General features: G+C 43.1%; 1 protein-coding gene across 2 annotated transcripts in view; it reads left to right on the plus strand.

Moving 5' to 3' along the window:
- NOS1 (nitric oxide synthase 1) overlaps positions 1-20,398 on the plus strand; it is a 148,117-nt gene that overhangs the window by 19,321 nt on the left and 108,398 nt on the right. For both annotated transcript variants that reach the window (XM_043966167.1, XM_043966157.1), the window contains exon 2: positions 19,127-20,386. In XM_043966167.1, coding sequence (XP_043822102.1) covers positions 19,662-20,386 — 725 coding nt within the window. In that variant the 5' untranslated portion in view covers positions 19,127-19,661. The remainder of the gene's footprint in view (positions 1-19,126; positions 20,387-20,398) is intronic.

Genomic DNA, 20,398 nt, shown 5'->3' on the forward strand with positions numbered 1-20,398 from the left:
GCCCTTTAAACTGGGCTGGCTTTTCTGTTTAAAGCAAGACTTTTAGAGGCTTAAAGTCTTTAAGGGAGATTAGACAAAGGGAAAGTCCGCGGGGGGGGGGGGGGGGGGGGGTATTTGGAAAATCCACCGAATTAGCCGGCTTATGGCCAAACTAGGGAGGGTGGGAGGGTCCTTAAGGTCCCTTCGGGGTCGCCAAACTGTGAGATTTAAAATTGGATATTAGATCAGGGGGGACTGTAACGATTGGAATAACGCCACCTGCTGGATACTAACTGTAGAAGAGTTCTGCCCATGAAGCGAAGGTCTTTGAGGGCAAGACCAGGAGTCTTGTCTTTGGTATCAGGAAGTGACGCGGACTAGTGGGAGGAGGAAGGAAGAGACTGGCGCGGAGTCTCGGGTCTCTTTCCTCTGGACTCTGGCGGAGAAGGGAGCTAGAAATGTGCTCTCCCTTTAATAGATAGGAATCTAGGCCTTTTTCTCTCTCTTTACCAAATTCTTATTCTCCTTAATAAATGCTTAAAAGTCTAACTCTTGCTAAAGCTTATAATTTATTGGCGACCACTCATTAGATATTTTAGACAGTTTAGCTAGAATTTTAGCCCTTAACAAGTGGTTTGCCATTTCCTTCTCAAGCTCATTTTACACATAAGGAAATAGAGGCAAACAGGGTGAAGTGATTTGCCCTGGGTCACACAGCTAGTAAGTGTCTAAAAGTAGATTTGAACTTTGGAGTCTTCCTGACTCCAGGATGGGCACTGGGCCCATCTATCCACTGAGCCACCCAGCGGCACAATCCCATCTCTAGATTCTAGGTATTTGCACTGGCTGTTCCTCATTCCTGTAGTACTCTTCTTCCTCACCTCTCCCTCCTGGCTTCTCTGGTTTCCTTCAAGCCTGAACTAAAACCCCACCTTCTACAGAAAGCATATCCTGATCTGCCTTAATTCTACTATCTTCCCTCTACTGATTATGTCCAATTTATCCTGTATAAATCTTATTTGTTTGCACATAATTGCTTGCATGTTGCCTCCCCCATCAGACAGTGAGTTCCTTGAGAGCAAGGACTGTCATTTGCCTTCCTTTGTACTCCCCAGCACAGTGCCTGACATGTAATGGGCACTTGATACATGCTTATTGATTGACTGATTGATACAAGAGGCATACAAAATAGAAGAAAGGTAGACTGAGTCTGTGCTCTGAGACCCAACCTCGCTAAATTCAGAAAGGCTCAAGTTGGCTGAAGGATAATGGATTTTTCAGCCATAGCAACTCTCCAAGACTGTATCTACCATGTCACAAAGAGGTCATGATCTGCGTTGGCAGAAGGGCACCCAGACGGATGAAATCACAGATCCTTGAAGTATTTTTTACTCAATTGACTGGTTGTTTTGTCATTGTCTAGACACAAACTTAGTCAGAACTTTCTCTCCGCAGAAAATTTTCCTGAATCTCCTAAGAAGGGAAAAATTTTCATTTTTTCCCCATCCATTCTCCTTTACTCCCTGTCCCCTTCCCCCAAACCCTCACTCCTATCTGTAGCCAGGCTCCAAGAGCTGAAAGGAACCTTGGACAGCTCCAGTAATCATAATAATAACTGCAGTGCATATTTACATAACACTTTGGGGTTTATAAAGCACTTTCCTACATTGCCTTCTTTTTGATGTTTTCTTGGCATTTAATTGGAACTATGAGTCATTCTTCCTTATGAAAACTAGAGATAGTGTCATTTATTGCTGCTAAAGACCCTCACGATTGTTGGTTGTGTTAAATCAAACTGAACTGAAACCTGTGAGGTAGGTAGCAACTTGTTAATGGGCACTATCCTTATTATCCCCATCTTTACAGATGAGAAAAACTGAGGCCCAAAGAGTTGAAGGGACTTGTCCAAGATCACACAACTAATTAGTGGCAGAAATGGAACTAGAAGGCAGGTCTACCCATCCCAGCTCAGTGCTTTTTTTTCCATTTCCCCCACACTCCTGCTGTTCTCCTCTTTCTCTTTTCCCTGAAAACTAATCATGTGGTTAACCAGTGTGTCACTGTGTTTGCCATGGACGTCTTTCTTTATGTTTTCCCTCGGCATTTTAATTAGGGCTGTGAGTCATTCTTCTCTATGAAAGCCAGTGACAATGTCATTTATTGCTGTTTAGGGTCCTAATTGAGCCTTTTCTCTCATTCTGGTTGCAGCAGGGACATTAACCACGGAGCCAGTGATGCTTCCTCCTGTCAGCAAAAGAATATACTCTAGAGCTCTGAGAAATTGAGATCATAGGATCTCAAAGTAGCTCATCAGATTCATCCCTCTACAGTGTGCCCAACAATCAGTCATCCAGCCTTTTCTCAAAAGCCCCCAGTGAGCAGGAACCCACTACCTCCCCAAGCAGCCTACTGTACATTCAGGCAGCTCTAATTATTTGTAAGTTTTTGTGACATTACTTAGAAAGGATATTGATAAAGTGGAGAGTGCCTGGATTCATTGAGCAAGGGTGGTGATGGGTCCTGGGATCACACTTTATAAGGACTGATTGAAAAAGCTGGAGGGGGTGGGGGAAAGGAAAGGGAAAGGGAAAGGGATGGAATAGTGTTTAACCTGGAGAAGAAGATACTTAGGGAGGATCTGGTTGTTCATAGAATCATAAATCTGGAACTGAATAAATTCAAACCCTACATCTTACGTATGGGGACACTGTGACTCAGAGAAGTTAGGGGACTTACAAAGAATTACACAACTAGTAAATAAGTGTCTGAGGTAGAATTTGAACACTGGTCTTCCTGAGTCTAATTCCAGCACCCCATTCCTTATGCCACACTGCTTCATTGTATTCAAATACATTAAAGGCATTCATGAAAGAAGAGGGATTCAAGTCATTCCCTTTGGACCCAGAAGGAAGAGCTAGAAGCAGTGGATGGCAGATACATAGATAAATTTGGAGCAGCCAGAATGGGCCACCCTAGGAGGTAATAAACTCCTCCTTCACCAGAAATCTTCAAGGAAAGATGAGCCCACTTGTTGGGCCATGATGTAAATGAGATCCTCATTCAGGTATGGATTGGAGCAGATAACCTCACATAGAAGTCTCCCTTCCAACTCTAGGATTCTGTGATTATTATTCCAAACCCCTCCCTCCCTCCCCCCCCCTCCTCTTCCTCCCCCCCCCCTCTCATTTCCCCCCATTGCTTCTGGCTTTGCCCTCTGGGACCAAGTAGAATAAGTCTTGACAACCCAACAAATACTTGAAGAGAGATATTAGTTTGAAGATCATTCCAGGAATGTATTTCTAAGCTATTCTCTCTACCACTGATCTTATTTATTTTTTGATGCCTTTAATCTCCTGGGCTTTCTAAAATTGTTTTAAACATCTAGTTTTAATGGCTTTTGGATCAGAAACATGCATTTTCTTCTTCACTGAGTAGAACTGGGAATTATGACTAGTGGCATGAAGATATCTCAGGAAGTGAGGTGACAGTAGATACAGTGCCAGGCCTGGATTCAGGAAGAACTGAATTCAAATCTGGCCTCAGACACTTATTAGCTCTGTGACCTTGGACAAACCACTTCACCCTGTTTATCTCAGTTTCCTCATCAGTAAAATGAGCTGGAGAAGGAAATGGCAAACCATTCCAGTATCTTTGCCAAGAAAAGGGTCTATGAAGAGTCAGACATGACTGAAATGACTCAACAACATCAGTATATCTAATCTCAACCAATGAGGTGCTTACAATTAGTTTTTGGAATTGTAAAGAGGATGGGGGAGGGATGGTTTCAAGTAAGAAGAAAAGTAAACAAGTTTTTGGTATCTTAGCAGTCACATTCATGAGATGAGAGGCATGAAGGGGAACTCTAGCCTTGACCACCCTAGGGCTATCTCTTCCACAACCTTCTCAAACACCACACCAGACAAAAGTTCACTTAGAGTTCAATACAAATACACACTATTTGATGCTTTAGGGCAAGGGGGAAGAGCAGCACAAAATCCATCATGAGTTAAAGGAAGTTAAAACTTCAGAACATGTGGGAACCCCTAGATTGCAGCCTGGATTTTGAATCTCTCCCAGAAAATTGATTTGAAAGCACATTTGTTTTGTACAGCCAACTCTTCATCTGATCGCATCCAATTAGCTAAGGAGGTGGGAGGCAATTAAATAATAGTTTCAGTATTCGGTCAACAATCAATCCTTATCTCATACGACTCATCTTCAAGTGCCCAGCCTTCCGGCTAACACAGACTCCTTCCTTCCCCATTGATGTCTGGTTTCTCACCCACATGCCTGCCCTTGCCCACGTCATTTCCAATAATTATAATGCCCTCCTGAAAACCCTGCCCAGCTTTCCTTGATTGCCCCTAGCTGAAATTGATTTTTGCTTCCTCTGAAATCCCACAACACTTTGTTTTAGATCTTTCTGATGCCTGTATCTCACTCTCCCTTATTTGTGGGCACATCAACAGGGTGGAGTGGCAGAAGAAAGACTAGACAGGGAATCAAAAGATCTGGGTTTGTATCCTAGCTCTGCCACATATAACCTATGTGACTTTGGACAAGTCACTTTCCTGCTCTGAGCCTCATCTCTAAACTCAATTCAACAACAGTAGTAATGATGACAGTAATAATAATGATCACTAGCATTTACACAGTACATTAAGGTTTTCAAAGCACTATCCAACTTATTTAATTTAATCTTCACAAAAATCATATGGGGTCAGCTAGATGGCGCAGTGGATAGAGCACCAGCCCTGGAGTCAGTAGTACCTGGGTTCAAATCCGGTCTCAGACACTTAACACTTACTAGCTGTGTGACCCTGGGCAAGTCACTTAACCCCAATTGCTTCACCAAAAAAAAATCATATGGAAGGTCATTGCTATTATTATCCTCATTTTACAGTTGAGGAAACTGAGACGAAGAGGTTGTGTGATTTAGCCAGTGTCATACAGATAATTGGTTAAGTGTGCGAAACAAGATTTGAACCCAGGTTTTCCTGACTCCAAGTCCATTGCTCTATATTCTGTGTCACCACAACTTCCCGGTAAGCATGGATTAAGTGCCAGACTATGCACAAGACACTGGGTGTTGTTCAGTCATTTTCAGTAGTATCTGACTTTTTGTGCCACCATTTGCTGTTTGGGGGGGGCAGGGTTTGGGCAGAGATACTTAAGTGGTTTGCCGTATCCTTCTCCAGCTTATTTTACAGATACTGAAACTTAGGCAGAGTTAAGTGACTTGCCCAGGCTTACACAGCTAAGAAGTGTCTGAGGCCAGATTTGAACTTGGGAAGATGAATCTTCCTAACTTCAGGTCCAGCACTCTATCCACTGAGCCACTTACCTGCCAATGATGCTGGGTTTACAAAGACAAAAATGAAACATTGCCAAATCCTAGGTGGGGAAGGGAACATACATTTATTTATTGCCTACTACATGACAATGTGCTTAGCATTTGACAACAATCATCTCATTTGATAACATGAACTGGATTTAATACATTGAGTATCTAACATAGTCTTAGTCCTGTGGGATATTCTGCTATAGACATACAATGAAAAGAACACAACCTGTGTGACCTTGGGCAAGTCACATATGGGCCAGAGCTCAGTTTCCTCCTCAGTACAATAAAAGGGGGTGGATTAGATTGCCCCCAGCTCTAGTGAATCAATCAACACGCATTTATTAAGCACTTTATGCCAAGCACTGTGCAAAACACTAGGGATACCAAGAAAGAGAAGGACATAATCCCTGTCCCACCAAGAACATTCAGTCTAAATCTATGATCCTCCTAGGATCTAACCATGTCAATCATCTATTGGCTGGCTTCTTTTTAGTGTGATATTAATATTAATGTGAAGGTGATTGTCATATAGTTATTGTTAATAATAATATTCTTGTGTTAGCCTCTTTTAATGTGATATTAATTAATATTAATGTGAATATTAATATCACTTCTCTTTTGGACAACTCTAATTGAGAGAGAGTTTTTCCTTATGTGAAGCCTAATTTGGTCTTTCTACAGCTTCTAGCTTCTGGATAATAACACTTGCAGACATCGCTCAAGACTCACCTGAGTCTTCTCTTCTTTGAGTTAAATATTCCAGGTTCCCCCAAACAAATTTCTTATGGCAGGATTTTGAATCATTCTGATCACCCCCCAGTGGGTAGTACCCTTCTGGTCTCTGACTATGCCAGTGAAACAGAAGAGCTTGTCAATATCATTTCTAAAATGTAGCTCCGAGAGGTGAACTCAGGATGCAAATGGGGTATTACTAAGGTAGAAGACAACAGGACAATCAATTCCTTCCTCCTGGACGCTAACACTAATTCAGTCCAAAATCACATTTAAAAAGAGGTTAACACGGGGCAGCTAGGTGGCGCCATGAATAGAGCACTGGCCCTGGAGTCAGGAGTACCTGAGTTCAAATCCAGCCTCAGACACTTAACACTTACTAGCTGTGTGACCCTGGGCAAGTCACTTAACCCCAATTGCCTCACTAAAAAAAAAAAGAGGCTAACACAAGAACATTGTGATTAATCTCATGTGAAGTGAATAACCTGAAAAATGGTGGATTCTGGGGCAGCTATGTGGCACAGTGGATAAAGCACTGGCTCTGGATTCAGGAGGACCTGAGTTCAAATTTGGCTTCAGACACTTGACACTTACTAGCTGTGTGACCCTGGGCAAGTCACTTAACCCTCATTGCCCTGCAAAAGAAAGAAAGAAAAAAGAAAAGAAAAGAAAAGAAAAGAAAAGAAAAGAAAAGAAAAGAAAAGAAAAGAAAAGAAAAGAAAAATGGTGGATTCCCTCTAACTTGAGCCCTTCCAATATAGGTTGGATATTCAGTCATCAGAGTTGTTGTCAGGGTGTCCCTTGTTCAGATACTGGCTGGACTCAGTGGTCACTGAGGTCCCTTCCAACTCTGACATTCTGTGATTCTGTTGAACTTTCTGTTGAAAGTTGTGGAAAAGTCAATGTGGGGTGGCTTAGAAAAGGGTATTGAGGTGCCAGCAGACGAGGAGGACCATGGTACTCTATGGAACTCTGCTCTGTAAACGCTAATGAGATTTGGTCATGTCACTACATAGCTAGCATGTGTCAGTGGTCACCGTTGTACATTGTAAAGATTGTAAAGATGATAGATAAAAATGGCATCATCTCTTGAGACCAATCAGTGAGGCCAATCATTGAGCAGAAGCTCAATTTCAAGTTCTAACATTCCCTGGGTAATCTAGGGTTGTTGTTGGTTAGTCGTGTCAGTCATGTTTGAGTCTTCATGATTCCATTTGGGGTTTTCTTGGCAAAGACACTGGAATGGTTTGCCAATTCCCTTCTCCAGCTCATTTAACACATGAGGAAACTGAGTCAAACAGGGTTAAGTGGCTTGTTTAAGATCACAGAGCTAGTAGGTATCTGGGGCTGGATTTGAACTCAGATCTTCCTAACTCCAGGTCCAGTGTTTATTTACTGTATCACCCAGCTGCCCTAATCTAAGATAAGTCACATAAACTCTGGACCAACTGAAATTCACTCCTTCCTCATCTCTGCCTCCTGGAATCTTTATTTCCCTTCAAAGTTCAGTTCAAGGCTTACCTCTTCCATGAAGCCTTTTTTCAGCTCTCCATCTACTATTGCCTTCTCCCATCCCATATACTCAAATGTACATGTTTTGTCTCCCTTGAAGGAATGTAAACTTCTTGGGGACAGAGTGTCTCATTTTTTTGTCCTTTTATGCCTGGTACCTACCATACCACATGTAGCAGGAGCTGAATAAATGGTTGCTGGTGGATTAATTGACCAGAAAAAAAAGAAGGGACTTTGTTCAGCCTTTGTTAGAATAAATAGGACATGCTATGGTCTAACTTCAGGAGGAAAGTGCTGGTAGAAGAGGAGAATTATTTTATTCCAAGAAAAAAAGTGATGGAGATAGGAATGAGACCTGTCATTTCACCTTTGCTCAAAGCACAGTGGTGTAATGAGAGGAAAGAGGAGAGAAAGGCAGGCAGGGAAGCATTCCTCCAAATAGGGCATTTAGAAGTCCATTACAAGGTGTGCAGAATTCATGGAATGGGTGTTAAAACTCTGAGCACACCCAACCTTTCTCACCTGAAATGAGAGGCCAGGAAGCAAATGGCTGGACCACTTGACATGGTGTGGAGAGAGGAATTTGGGATGGGAAGCAGAAAACTACTTTCCAGTTCTGTCCCTTGCTAGCTCTACAACCATGGGCAAGTCATTTCTGCTGAATGGGTCTCAGTTTCCCTATATGTTAAGTAAAGGGCCAGGGAAAAATGATCCCTAAAGTCCCTTCCAGACATTAGTGTGCCAGACCCAGCTCTAACCAGCCTATGGGATTCAATTGTTAAATTTTCAATGTGAGCATTGGCACCTCAAGAATTGGAAAACACTACAAATCAGGGCTTAATTTATTATTTTCTTGATTTCTAGACTTAAGAAAGTGGTGGAAAATGGGCAGATAGATGGCGCAGTAGATAGAGCACCGGCCCTGGAGTCAGGAGTACCTGAGTTCAAATCCGGCCTCAGACACTTAACACTTACTAGCTGTGTGACCCTGGGCAAGTCACTTAACCCCAATTGCCTCACAAAAAAAGAAAGTGGTGGAAAAATATTAATAATGTGAATTATACTTAAAATTATGTCTTCATATTTTTGAGAGCCAATTCTAAAACAGCAGCAATTAATTGCTTCTTCTTCTGATGTTATGGGCATTTAGCTACCTGGTATTTTTCTAGAATTCTAGCATCTGCTTTCTTGTTCATCTTTCCAGGCTGGCTATTTTTTCCAGTAGCATAGAACCATTTCCTTTCTTTGGCTTGGCAGGAAAGGAAAAGGAAAATTTTAAATATCTAATTGTCCTCTAATTGCTAAAGTAATGAGTATTGATGACTTAAAGGAAATAAGATATATGTATCATATTTATATTCATAGATCATATAGTTGCAATTGATCTATGAATAGAAACCTCTCTAGTATCTCTGCCAAGAAAACTACAAATAGGGTCACAAAGAGTCAGACATGACTGAAAAATGAAAAACAACTAATGTCCTATCCCCATTTTAATATATAAATTGAGAGTAGGCCTTGAAGCAGGAAAATCTGAGTTTAAATCCTTTGAAACAGCCTAGGTGTGCCTCACCAAGGGAAAGTCTCTTAACCTCTCAAAGCCTTCCTGCAAATCTCTGCATCAATATTGGGTTTCCACATGGACAGTCCCCCCCCCAAACAATGAATTCACACATATAAACCCAATCCAATTCCATCTACCCATTAACCAGTAATTATATCTACATCTTAGCAGATGGGTGGTACAGTGGTTAGAGCTTGGAGTCAAGAAAACTTGAGTTCAAAGCTGCCTTCCAGACATTTACTAGCAGTGTGACTCTGGGCAGATCACTTAACCTCTATCTGCCTCAGTTTCCTCAACTTTAAAATGGGGGAAAATAATAGTGTAATGATAATAATAATAACAACACCTATCTCACAGGATTGTTGCAAAACACTTAGCACAGTGCCTGGCACATAGTAGGTCTTATATACATGCTCATCCCCTCCCCTCCCTTTTCTCTTCCTTCCTTTGTAAATAGCCATAGTTATTCCATCAGTCCTTATCAATAGATTGGGGAGCTGTTGAAGCTTTTATTTTCCTGACTTATTCCCTCAATCAGATGATAAATATTTGTAAGCACCTACTATGTTCCAGGCACTGTGATGGGTACTGGGAGTACAATGACAAAAAAAAAAGTCCCTGTCCACAAGAAGTCCATGTACATTCTATCAAGAGAGACATGTCATCATTGGGATGATGCTTGGACCCTAAAGATTTATGAATCACTCTTAGACCTTTCTCTTTCTCCATATATAAAATGACAATGTCTCAGTCTCCACTGGAAACACTTTAAAATTTAAAAAAAATGTAAAATGGGAGCTTAACAAATCTAGTTCTTACTGGAGACCAGCTTCTCCCCCAGGGACTAGGTGAAACATGGCTTTTGTCCAACCTCTTGATAAAATGGACCAGTGACACTTACCTCTGGGAGGGGCAATGGGCGGACAAAATGTTCCAAACTGTCATGCAAATGACACTGATCATTGGCGTCCTGCTAAGATGAAGTGTTTAAATACCACCCGAGCCACTGGGAAACTGAGTCAATTAAGTGTTTCCTGGCACCTGAGGCTTTGTATAGAGGCCCTCAGCATGAATTACTTTAAAGGACATTTCATTCAGTTTACCATCTGGATGGGAACAATGTCCCTTTGATAACCAACTCGCTGATACACTCTTTGGCTACACAGCAAGAGGAGGACAAGGGAGGTGACGGGCTTGTTGTTCTCAAGCTTGGCCAACCCACAGCTGAAGTACTGCTCTCAGGTCTGAGGACCTCACCACAGGAAGGGAATTGATAACTTAGAGACTATCCAGTGGGGGTTAGCCAGGAAGATCTTCTGCATCATACAAGTATCAGTGGAAAGACCTAAGGTTGTTTATCCTGGAGGAAGGAAGGAAGGAAGGAAACATTTATGAAGTGCCTGCTATGTGTCAGTCACCATACAAATATTACCTGATGGAATCCTCACAACTGTGGGAGCTACTATTACCCCCATTTTATTATTGGGGAAACTGAGGCAGGCAGAGGATAAGTGACTTTCCAAGTGTCACACTGCTAATACTGTCTGTGGCAGGATTTGAATATAGGGCTTCTCAAGTCTAATTCTGTCTTTCCAACCACTGTATCAGCCAGATGCCTCTAGAGGAGATTCACCTTACCAGAGGTGTTCAGGAAGGAACACAATGTTCACTTGTCAGGGATGTTAGAGAGGAGTTTTTTGGTCAGGCATGGGTCGGACTGAATGGCCAACTTTGAGGTCCCGTCAAACTCTGAAATTCTGTGAATCTTGGATTGAGTCACCAGCAGCACCTTCATGGATGCGCTCATTAGGAGGAACAGAAGATGAAGAGGGAAAGAAGGGATCTGTGGACAAAGGGACAGCTCCCTCTGACTTGACCAGGTCAGTCCTCAAGAGAACTGAATCAGGCACAGCTAGGTGATGCAGTGGATAAAGCATCAGCCCTGGATTCAGGAGGACCTGAGTTCTAATCCGGCCTCAGACACTTGACACTTACTAGCTGTGTGACCCTGGGCAAGTCACTTAACCCTCATTGCCCCAACAGAGAGAGAGAGAGGGAGAGAGAGAGAGAGAGAGAGAGAGAGAGAGAGAGAGAGAGAGAGAGAGAGAGAGAGAACGAGAACTGAATCACAGGAGTGATTGAGGGTGGACCTCAAAGGGACTTCGGAGATCATGTCCCAACATCCTCATTTTGCAGATGAGGGAACTGAGGACCAGGAACAAAAACAAAGAGAATTTAGACCTAGAGATAAAATGTTTAAATGTAGAATGTCAGAGCCAGAAGATATTTTAGAACTTTGAATGTCAGTGCTCGGAGAGATCTTAAACTATAGAATATCAGAACTCTAAGAGACCTTACTAATCTAGTCTTGTTTTTCAGACAGGGCCCAGTGACAGTAAGTGACTTGCTCCAAACCACCATGGAAATGAGATTGGAACCCAGGTCCTCTGACTCCCAACCCTTTGCCAACCCCACAGCACCAGGCTGTGCCCTCCTTGTTCTGAGGATTTAGGGGTGAGAGGAGAAGACTTGCAGGGCTGTGGCAATGAGCTGTCAGCGTGGGAGAGGGGACGTCAGATGGATTCCTAGTTGTTATATTCCTTGGGGGAAAGACTGAAAATGAGTAGTTTGGGATTCTGACTTTAAAAAAAATAAGATTCGAGAAAGGATTGTTTGGGATTTCGAATGTTTTTGTGTAAAGATTGACATTTCCAAATGGAGAGCGACTGTTGCCCCATGGTTTATTTTCGCCAAAGAAGCGTGACTGTCTTCCTCCAAGGTCCTCCTCTGGTGCCTCGTCATGGCAGGGAGGTCACCCTGGCCTCCAAGACTGTGCCAAGACAGCACAAGCCCTGGCTAGCCCCACACAGTGGGAGAGGCTTCCAGTGCAGTCCTGGTGACAGACTGTGTCTGCCATCCAAGTACCAGTCTAGCACAGACTCACAGAGGCGCCTCCCCAGGTGGGCTGCAGGGAGGGGACTTTTTTAAAGCCAAGAGAGCCCTAAATGATTGTCCACTAAGGCATAGTGGAATGGGCTGCCTTGAGATGGAATAAGTTTTTCTACAATGGAATTATTCAAGAAGAGGTTAGACTACCACTTGTTGAGTATAATATATTTGTAGTGGATAGGGATAGAACACTGGGCCTAGAGTAAGAAAGACCTGAGTTCAAATCTGGACTCAGATTTGTGTGGCCCTGGGCAAGTCACTTCACCCTGTTTGCCTCAGGTTCCTCATCTATAAAATGAGCTAGAGAAGGAAATGGCAAACCACTCCAGTATCTCTGCCAAGAAAACCATAGGGTCACAAAGAAATCAATTGATTCTGTTTGCCCCAGTTTCCTCATCTGTAAAAGATACTGCAGAAGGAAATGGCAAACCCCTTCAGTATCTCTGCCAAGAAAACCCCAAATGGGGTAACAAAGAGTCATATATGACTGAAATGACTGAAAAACAACAACACAGGGCATTCTCATTCAGGTTCCCATTGCCTTCCAAAGATGAGGTTCTGTAACTCTGCCTCTGGATTGCTTTCTGTGTCAGTAAAGGGAGTTCCCACACCAAGAAATCACAGAGCTTGAAGTATTGAGTCCATGTGATTGTACTCAAGTTCTGCATTCCCTCTGCTTTTGCAGGGTTCTTTCCCTATTAGAGGATCATGGATGGATGGATGGATGGATGGATGGATGGATGGATGGATGGATGGATGGATGGATGGATGGATGGATGGATGGATGGATGGATGGATGGATGGATGAATGGGTGTATGGATGGATGGATGGATGGATGGATGGATGGATGGATGGATGGATGGATGGATGGATGGATGGATGGGTGGATTAATGGGTAGATGGATGGATGAAAGAAAAATCATTTATTAACCACTGTGTGCCAAGCAGTGTTCTAAGTTCCAGAGTCAACAGATAGAAAAAAGTGAAATAGTCCCTGCCCTTGAGGAGTTCAAACTCAAATTGGGGAATCTTAGATAAATATTTTTTTTTTAATTCTTCTGCAAGGTGGAAGTCATTAGGGTGTTATTGTCATTGTTGTTTGTCCTTCATTCCTGAAGAAGACATCCGGATGATGTCATGACTTGCACTGAATTGAATTTAAGTGAGAGAGGGTTGTGCAGTCACCAGCCTCATTGTCTCCTCCAGAGCCATCTGCGTCCAGTGGCAAGATACACATCAGGACTATTGGATATTTTAAGGCAACTGGGGTTAAGTGACTTACCCAGGATCACACAGCTAGTAAGTGTCTGAGAAGAGATTTGAACTCAGATCCTTCCAACTTCAGAGCCAGTGATCTATCCACTGCACCACCTATTTGCCCCTCATTAGGGTGCAGCGGTGGTGTGGGTGGTAAGTCCCAGGGAAACTTATGTCAGAAAAGTAGATCAAATGGCAGTACAAGGGTCAGGGAAAGTCTGGAAGATGTTAAGAGGCAGTGGCAGGGCAGATGGTAAGTCTTCCATATCACAGAAAGGAATGGGGTTATCCAAGCCATGGGAGTGCTCAAGCAGCCTTAGTAAAGATGGAGAAGCAAAGGGAGGACATCTCCTGTGTTGGCAGGTCTTCCCATTGCCTAGCCATTCTTTATGTATTCTGAGACTGCCAGAGATGAATGAGAGGAAAAGGGAAGGGATGCTTCTTACCATCCATCCCCTCCCCCCCTTAACACCCACTCCTCCATAATGAGTCTTCACAGTGTAGCCATCCTGTCTATGTTCATAGATCATGGATCTGGAAGGAAATTTAGAGCTCATTCAGTTTGAAGAAGAGGAAACTAAGGTCTGAGCATTAAATGACTTGCAAAGATCCACTGCCCTGATGTCCTTGTACTTGTCTCAGGCCAGGGTCCTGGGTATGAATCTCAGGCTGTTAGAGGCAGAAAAGACCCTCGAATGATAGCAACAGATAAGACCTCAGAGAAAAACTAGTCCCACTTCCTCCTCTTATGAGTGTGTATGTGTATGTAAGTATGTATTTATGTGGGTAGGTATGTAAACACATGTCTGTGTATAGGCAGCAAAATGGATAGTCCTATAGACTGGAAGACCTAAATTCAAAAATCCTGTCTCAGGCACAAGCTGTATGACCCTGAGCAAGTCACTTAACCATTTGCCTGCCTCAGTTTCCCAATCTGTCAAAAGGGGAATAATAATATCCATTTCACAGATATGTTGTGAGGATAAAATGAGATGATATTATAAAGCATTTTGCAAATCTTAAAGCACTATAATTGCTACTTCTTGTTGTTGTTTTTTTCCATAATTCTCTACCAATATACATCTATACTTGTCCTGTACCTGTTTGCAACTTATAACCTTAGAAATTTGCCTGGGGCATTGAGGGGTTAAGTGACTTGCCCAGAGTCAAAATACAGAATATATCAGAGGCTAGATTTGAACCCAGGGCTTCCTGAATTCAAAGCCAGCTCTCTATCCACTCTGCCATGATTTCCAATGAGCACTAGAGGGGTAATGTGCCTTGTCCAAAGGTCACAGAGAGAAGTCCATGACAGAGTCTGAATTTTAACCCATGTCCAGTGAGGAAGAGAGACTTAGGACCTCAATACCCTTTCCTCACCCCCTACCACCACACACTGCAGCCCATCACCAAAGACTTCTACTAGGGGTAGCTAGGTGCCTTAGTGAATTATACAGTGGAACTGGAGTCAGGAAGACCTGAGTTCCAATTTGACCTCAGATGCTTACTACCTGTGTACTACAAGTCTGCCTTCAATTCCTCATCTATAAAATAGCACCTACCTTCTGGGGTGGTTGTGAGCATCACATGAGATAATTTTTTAATGCACTGTATAAATGCTAGCTATTATGCCAGTTACTAGCTTGGGCACCATGTTGCCTTTTGATAGCTCTGGCCCAAGGAGTGGAGTGTGGGTGGAGTGGAGGAGGAGAACATGAGAGCCTTCTCTCTATTAGCATGTGTGAGACTTGCCTCAAAATCTCTCCTTCAGTAAAAGAACAGAGATGAAATTCCCAACTCATGCCATCCAAGGGGCTTTTGTGGTCTCATCCCCTTGGCTCTGGAACCAAACATTTAAAAATTGTTCTGTAATGAGCTAAATCTCCAGATGGAATTGGGATGGCAGACAGCTAAGGGAGGGTGGGCATGGGCATTCCATGGCCAGGAAGAGCCTGGTGCTATTTGCTGGATTTCTGGTCCTTCTGGAACGTCTACAGAAGGATACAAAGAAAGAGAGATACTCAGGAGAGCCTGAGAAAATGCACGCGTGCAAATGTGCTCACACACATACACACACACATACACACAAACACCAGAGAAATGACACAGCAGGAAAGTGATGCATGAATACACAGAGAGAAACACACACAGAGATGCCAGATGGAGAGTACAAACCAGGCTGGTCCTGGGATATTTATTATTCTGTCTCCCACACAGAGGGGATGGCGGCATTACATAACACACCCCACAAAGGGAGAGGTTGAACACACACATCAGGGACTCGGGCTGCCCCAGGAGGTGATCCCTTGGGCTGAGGGGGAGGCGAAAGCTTGACCCCAGCCTCCGGTTCCCAGAGGCATTAGGTCAGGTGTCAATTGTCTCAGTCCTAGTGTGGAGCTGAAGGCAAGATGAGGACAAGAGTGTCTGTCATTCACTGCAGCTGGGAGGTCCCCACTCAACTGGGTTGGCTGGGAGGACACCCAGAAGGAAGGCATGCACTACTTTGCATGTAACTAGGACTTGAAGGGAGAGAAAGAAAAGAATTGGAATGGTTATTTCCACCACCCTCTCACACCATCTGGACCAATACTGACCTGCACCAGATCCCCAAGGATTTAGAGTTAATTTACAAATGAGGAAACTGAGGTTCAGAGAAGGGAAGATCACACAGATGAGAGCCTGGCTTTAAGCCTAGGTCTTCTGATTCCAAAACAATATACTCTCCACTAGACCATATATATATATATATATATACCCACATCCATTCATACCCAACAACCACCCACCCACTCATCCTATACATTTGCCACACATTCACATGTACACATCAAGATATACAGCCTCCCACACAACAACTACACACAGAAAACATATGCTCACAGCCCAGACATAGCATACACTCATACCATACAGCCCTACCATAATCCCACTGTACACAAACATCATACACATTTACACATTCTATAATGCCACCATACACAGACACACACACAAACTGACATGCAAAAGAAACAGCACACACACACACACACATACATACATATTTGTCCTGAGTTAGGGTTAAAATATAAGCATTGAGTCTCATAGAATCATTGAACTAAGAGTTGGAAGGGGGTTCAGTGGTCATCTTAGTCCAACCCAATTTTGGTCTTACACAAAGGACTTCCAGCCCCCAAGTAGGTGCTGAACTTAGACCTTTATTCCCATCCTGCCTCTGGCACTTATTAGCTGTGTGGCCTTAGATAAGCACCCTCTTCAAGTCTCAGTATCCTCATCTATAAAATGAGGAGAATAATAGCAGCTATTGTTGCTGTTAAGTCATTCTGTCATGTTCAACTCTTCATGATCTCAAGGACCAAAGCATCTTCCACCATCTTCCAAAGTCTTTCCAAACTCATGTTCATTGCTTTCAGGATATTATCTATCCTTCTCATCCTCTTCCATCTCCTTCTCCTTTTGCCTTTAATCTTTCCCAACACCAGGAACTTTTCCAATGAGTCCCGTCTTCCCATTATGTGACCCAAGTATTTAAACTTCAGCTTCAGTATTTGACCTTCCAATGACTAGTCTGAATTACTGTCTTTAAGAAATGACTGATTTGATCTTCTTGCTACCTAAGAGACTCTCAACAACCTTTTCCAGCACCACAATTCCAAAGTGTCAATTCTGTGGTGCTCAACTTTCCTTATAGTTTTAACTCTCACAGCTATACGTTGCTACTGGAAAAAACCATAGTTTTGACTACACAGACCTTTGTGGGCAAGGTGATATCCCTGTTTTTTCCTATGCTTTCCAGATTTGCCATAGTTTTCCTTCCAAGGATCAAGAACCTTTTAATTTCACAGCTGCTGTAGCTGTCTTCAGTCATGTCGAACCCCCAAATAATAGCATATTACAATATTATAGATATTGCATGTTATATATTATTCATATATAATATAATAATTATCATAATAGCAACTACCTCACTGGGTTGTTCTGAGGCTCAAATGAGATATATAAAGTAATTTATAAACCTTAATGTGGACATAAATGTGAACTATTATTGTATTCACGAGACAGTGGTGGGGCAGCTAGGTGGTGCAGTGGGTAGAGGACTGGCCTTGCTTGGTATCAAGAGGACCTGAGTTCAAATCTGGCCTCCAAAACTTTCTAGCTGTGTGACCCTGGGCAAGTCACTTAACCCTGACAGAAAAAGAGAGAGAGAGAGAGAGAATGAGAATGGCTATTATAGAAGCAGTTTATTTAATCTGATGATATATTCAGAATATGTCCATATCCCACCCTTTAACCAGAACAAAAATATTTTCCTGGTTCTGTAGGGCATCAAATTCCTCCGCCTTTGTGATGGGTCTCAGCGATTCACTCTGGACCTCTACAATCCACATATTGCACAGTACCAGCAAGAGTCCTCCTTGCTCATTTAGTATATATTGTTTCCTATTATCAGGGCTCTAAGACCAGGTAAATAATGTGGCATATGGGCTTTTCTCCAGCTCCTTGGGGTCTATCAGGAACGTGATCTTAGGGTTAGTGGCGCAGTGGGAGCCAAAAGCCATAAATCCATCAGCCAAACCCTAGCCCAAGCCTAGATGATCCTCAGTGATTTATTTGAAAATTACCAATAGTATTTAATTTTTAGTGAGAGAAAATTCAGGCGAGGAGGGGCTTTTTTGTCTCCTCAAGGCTTTTGATATCCAGGATTAATTAAAATTAATAAATCCTGCCTTTGACACATGGGAATTGAATGAGGTCTTCTAGGCTTCTATCCATTGCATACTCTAAGTAGAAGAATTCATGCCAGATAGAAAAGAACATACTTTGTAATACTATGGACATTAAGAAAATTATAAGATGAAATGACTAATATGGTAATGTTCTACATAATTGTACATATACAATCTATATCTGATTGCTTACAGCATCAGGGAGGGGGAGAAGAGGGAGAGGAGGGATCAAATTTGGAACTCAACTTTAAATAAAAATGTTTATTATTTAAAAAAGAAAATAATAAGAACTCATTTAAATACTTTTTTAAAAAAAGAAAACTATAAGAAGAATGTTCCATACACTAAAAGAATGTCTGGAGAACATATGTAAATCTTTTTTTTCTTTTAATTATTTCCGATTTATCCTTCACAGCTTGCTTTGTACATATTTATTTGCATTGTGTCTCCCCCATTAGACTGTAAGCACCTTGAGGGCAGGGGGTCTTTTGCTTCTTTTTGTATCTCCATAGCTTGGCATAGTTCTTGGCATATAGTAGGTGCTTAATAAATGTTTGTTGATTGGTTGGATCTCATCAAAGGCATGATTATTCTTCCAATTTGTTGGTGGCATTTGTCATTGGAGCAGGAGGAAGTGAATCGGATATGTCATGTAAATGAGGCATTATTCTGTGCACTAAGAATATTCTACTGCAGAAGGGAAAAGACTATAGCTATGTAAGATGGGCCCAGGAGGGCTGTGGAGAGGATGGGGAATAGAGTCCTTAAGCTTCTCACTGTTTGATTTCTAGTTCTGACTGTCAATGGCATCCCTAGGGAGACTCCTTTGTCAAGGAGGCCTTTGATCATGGAGGTAAAATTCTGTAATTTACAGCTGGCTGGGAAGGGAACCCCCTTGAGAGTGGGCTCATTTTCTGAGTTGCCTTCAAAACTCTGCCCTGAGGTTCCCAATGGGAATGTCTCGTGATTACCTTATTCAGGGCTATTTTTCCCATTTTTTTTTCATACTCATCAATCTTTTGTATCTTTTTCTCTCTCCTTCTTTTCCTCTCTGTCTTTAGCTCAAGAAACTACCAGTCTGTTCTCAGCCTGACAGTGCATCTACTGAGGCACCTATGAGAGAAATTGCTGCCCTCATCTAGCTAACAGTGAGGAATGATCTGGAGTTGGCATGTATCACCACTAGAGCAGCTCCCAGAGGTCCTCTCTGTGCCAGGGTGGCATTGCCAGGCCTGGCATCTGTTTCTTTGGGGCTGAATCTCCTTCCTATCTTCTGTTCTGAACCCCCCGGAGAAGTCACCCATCCCTTCCTCAGAGCGAGAGAGTGAGAATAGAAATGAATCACACCATGCCCTAGAAATTGGGATTGGAATGAATAGATGCCACCAGATGCTCTAAACCAGTTGATATCCTAGACTAATTACTCAAACACCAAAGAACCAATCCTTCTCCTGAGTCTGGCTCATACAAGTCCAGCTCCAACAGTATTCATCTTCTTAACTCCCTTTTTTGAGGTCCAGAGAGTGTCCCTCTCTGGGGAAAAAGCCTCTGGTCACCAAGGCTTGCACTCATTGGACCAGATACTCTGAAGCTACAATGGAAGACCACATGTTTAGTGTTCAACAAATTCAACCCAATGTCATTTCTGTGAGGCTGTTCAAACGCAAAGTGGGAGGCTTGGGCTTCCTGGTGAAAGAACGGGTTAGTAAGCCCCCAGTGATCATCTCTGACCTGATCCGGGGTGGAGCAGCTGAACAGAGTGGTCTTATTCAAGCGGGCGATATCATCCTTGCAGTCAATGGCCGGCCCTTGGTGGACATGAGCTACGATGGTGCCCTAGAGGTTCTACGGAGCATTGCCTCAGAGACTCATGTGGTCCTCATCCTGAGGGGTCCCGAGGGCTTCACGACTCACCTGGAGACTACATTCACTGGTGATGGGACACCCAAGACCATCCGAGTGACCCGACCCTTGGGCTCGGCCTCCAAAGTGGTGGAACTGTCCCACCAGGCCGTGCCCAGCAAAGATCAGCCCCCAGGGCCAGGTGGTGCTGAGGCCCTCCGGAACATGCCTCAGCATCCCAGGGAAAATGGCCAAGAAGACAATTCCCTGGCACAAACCAACGGCATGGTACCTGACCAGAAGGGTGCAGACCCCACAAAGAAAAGTGCCCTGGCTGGACTGCACAGTGGTGGGGAAAGCAATGACCTTCTCCAGGAGATTCAGCCCGTGCTGAACCTGCTGGCTAGTGGCAAGAAAGAGATCAATGGAGGGGAGCCACACAAAGTGGAGACAAGGGATGCAGAAGTCCAGGCAGACAGGTAAGCTGTGTG

Source organism: Dromiciops gliroides, chromosome 1, assembly GCF_019393635.1.
Source record: "Dromiciops gliroides isolate mDroGli1 chromosome 1, mDroGli1.pri, whole genome shotgun sequence".
Lineage (NCBI taxonomy): Eukaryota > Metazoa > Chordata > Mammalia > Microbiotheria > Microbiotheriidae > Dromiciops > Dromiciops gliroides.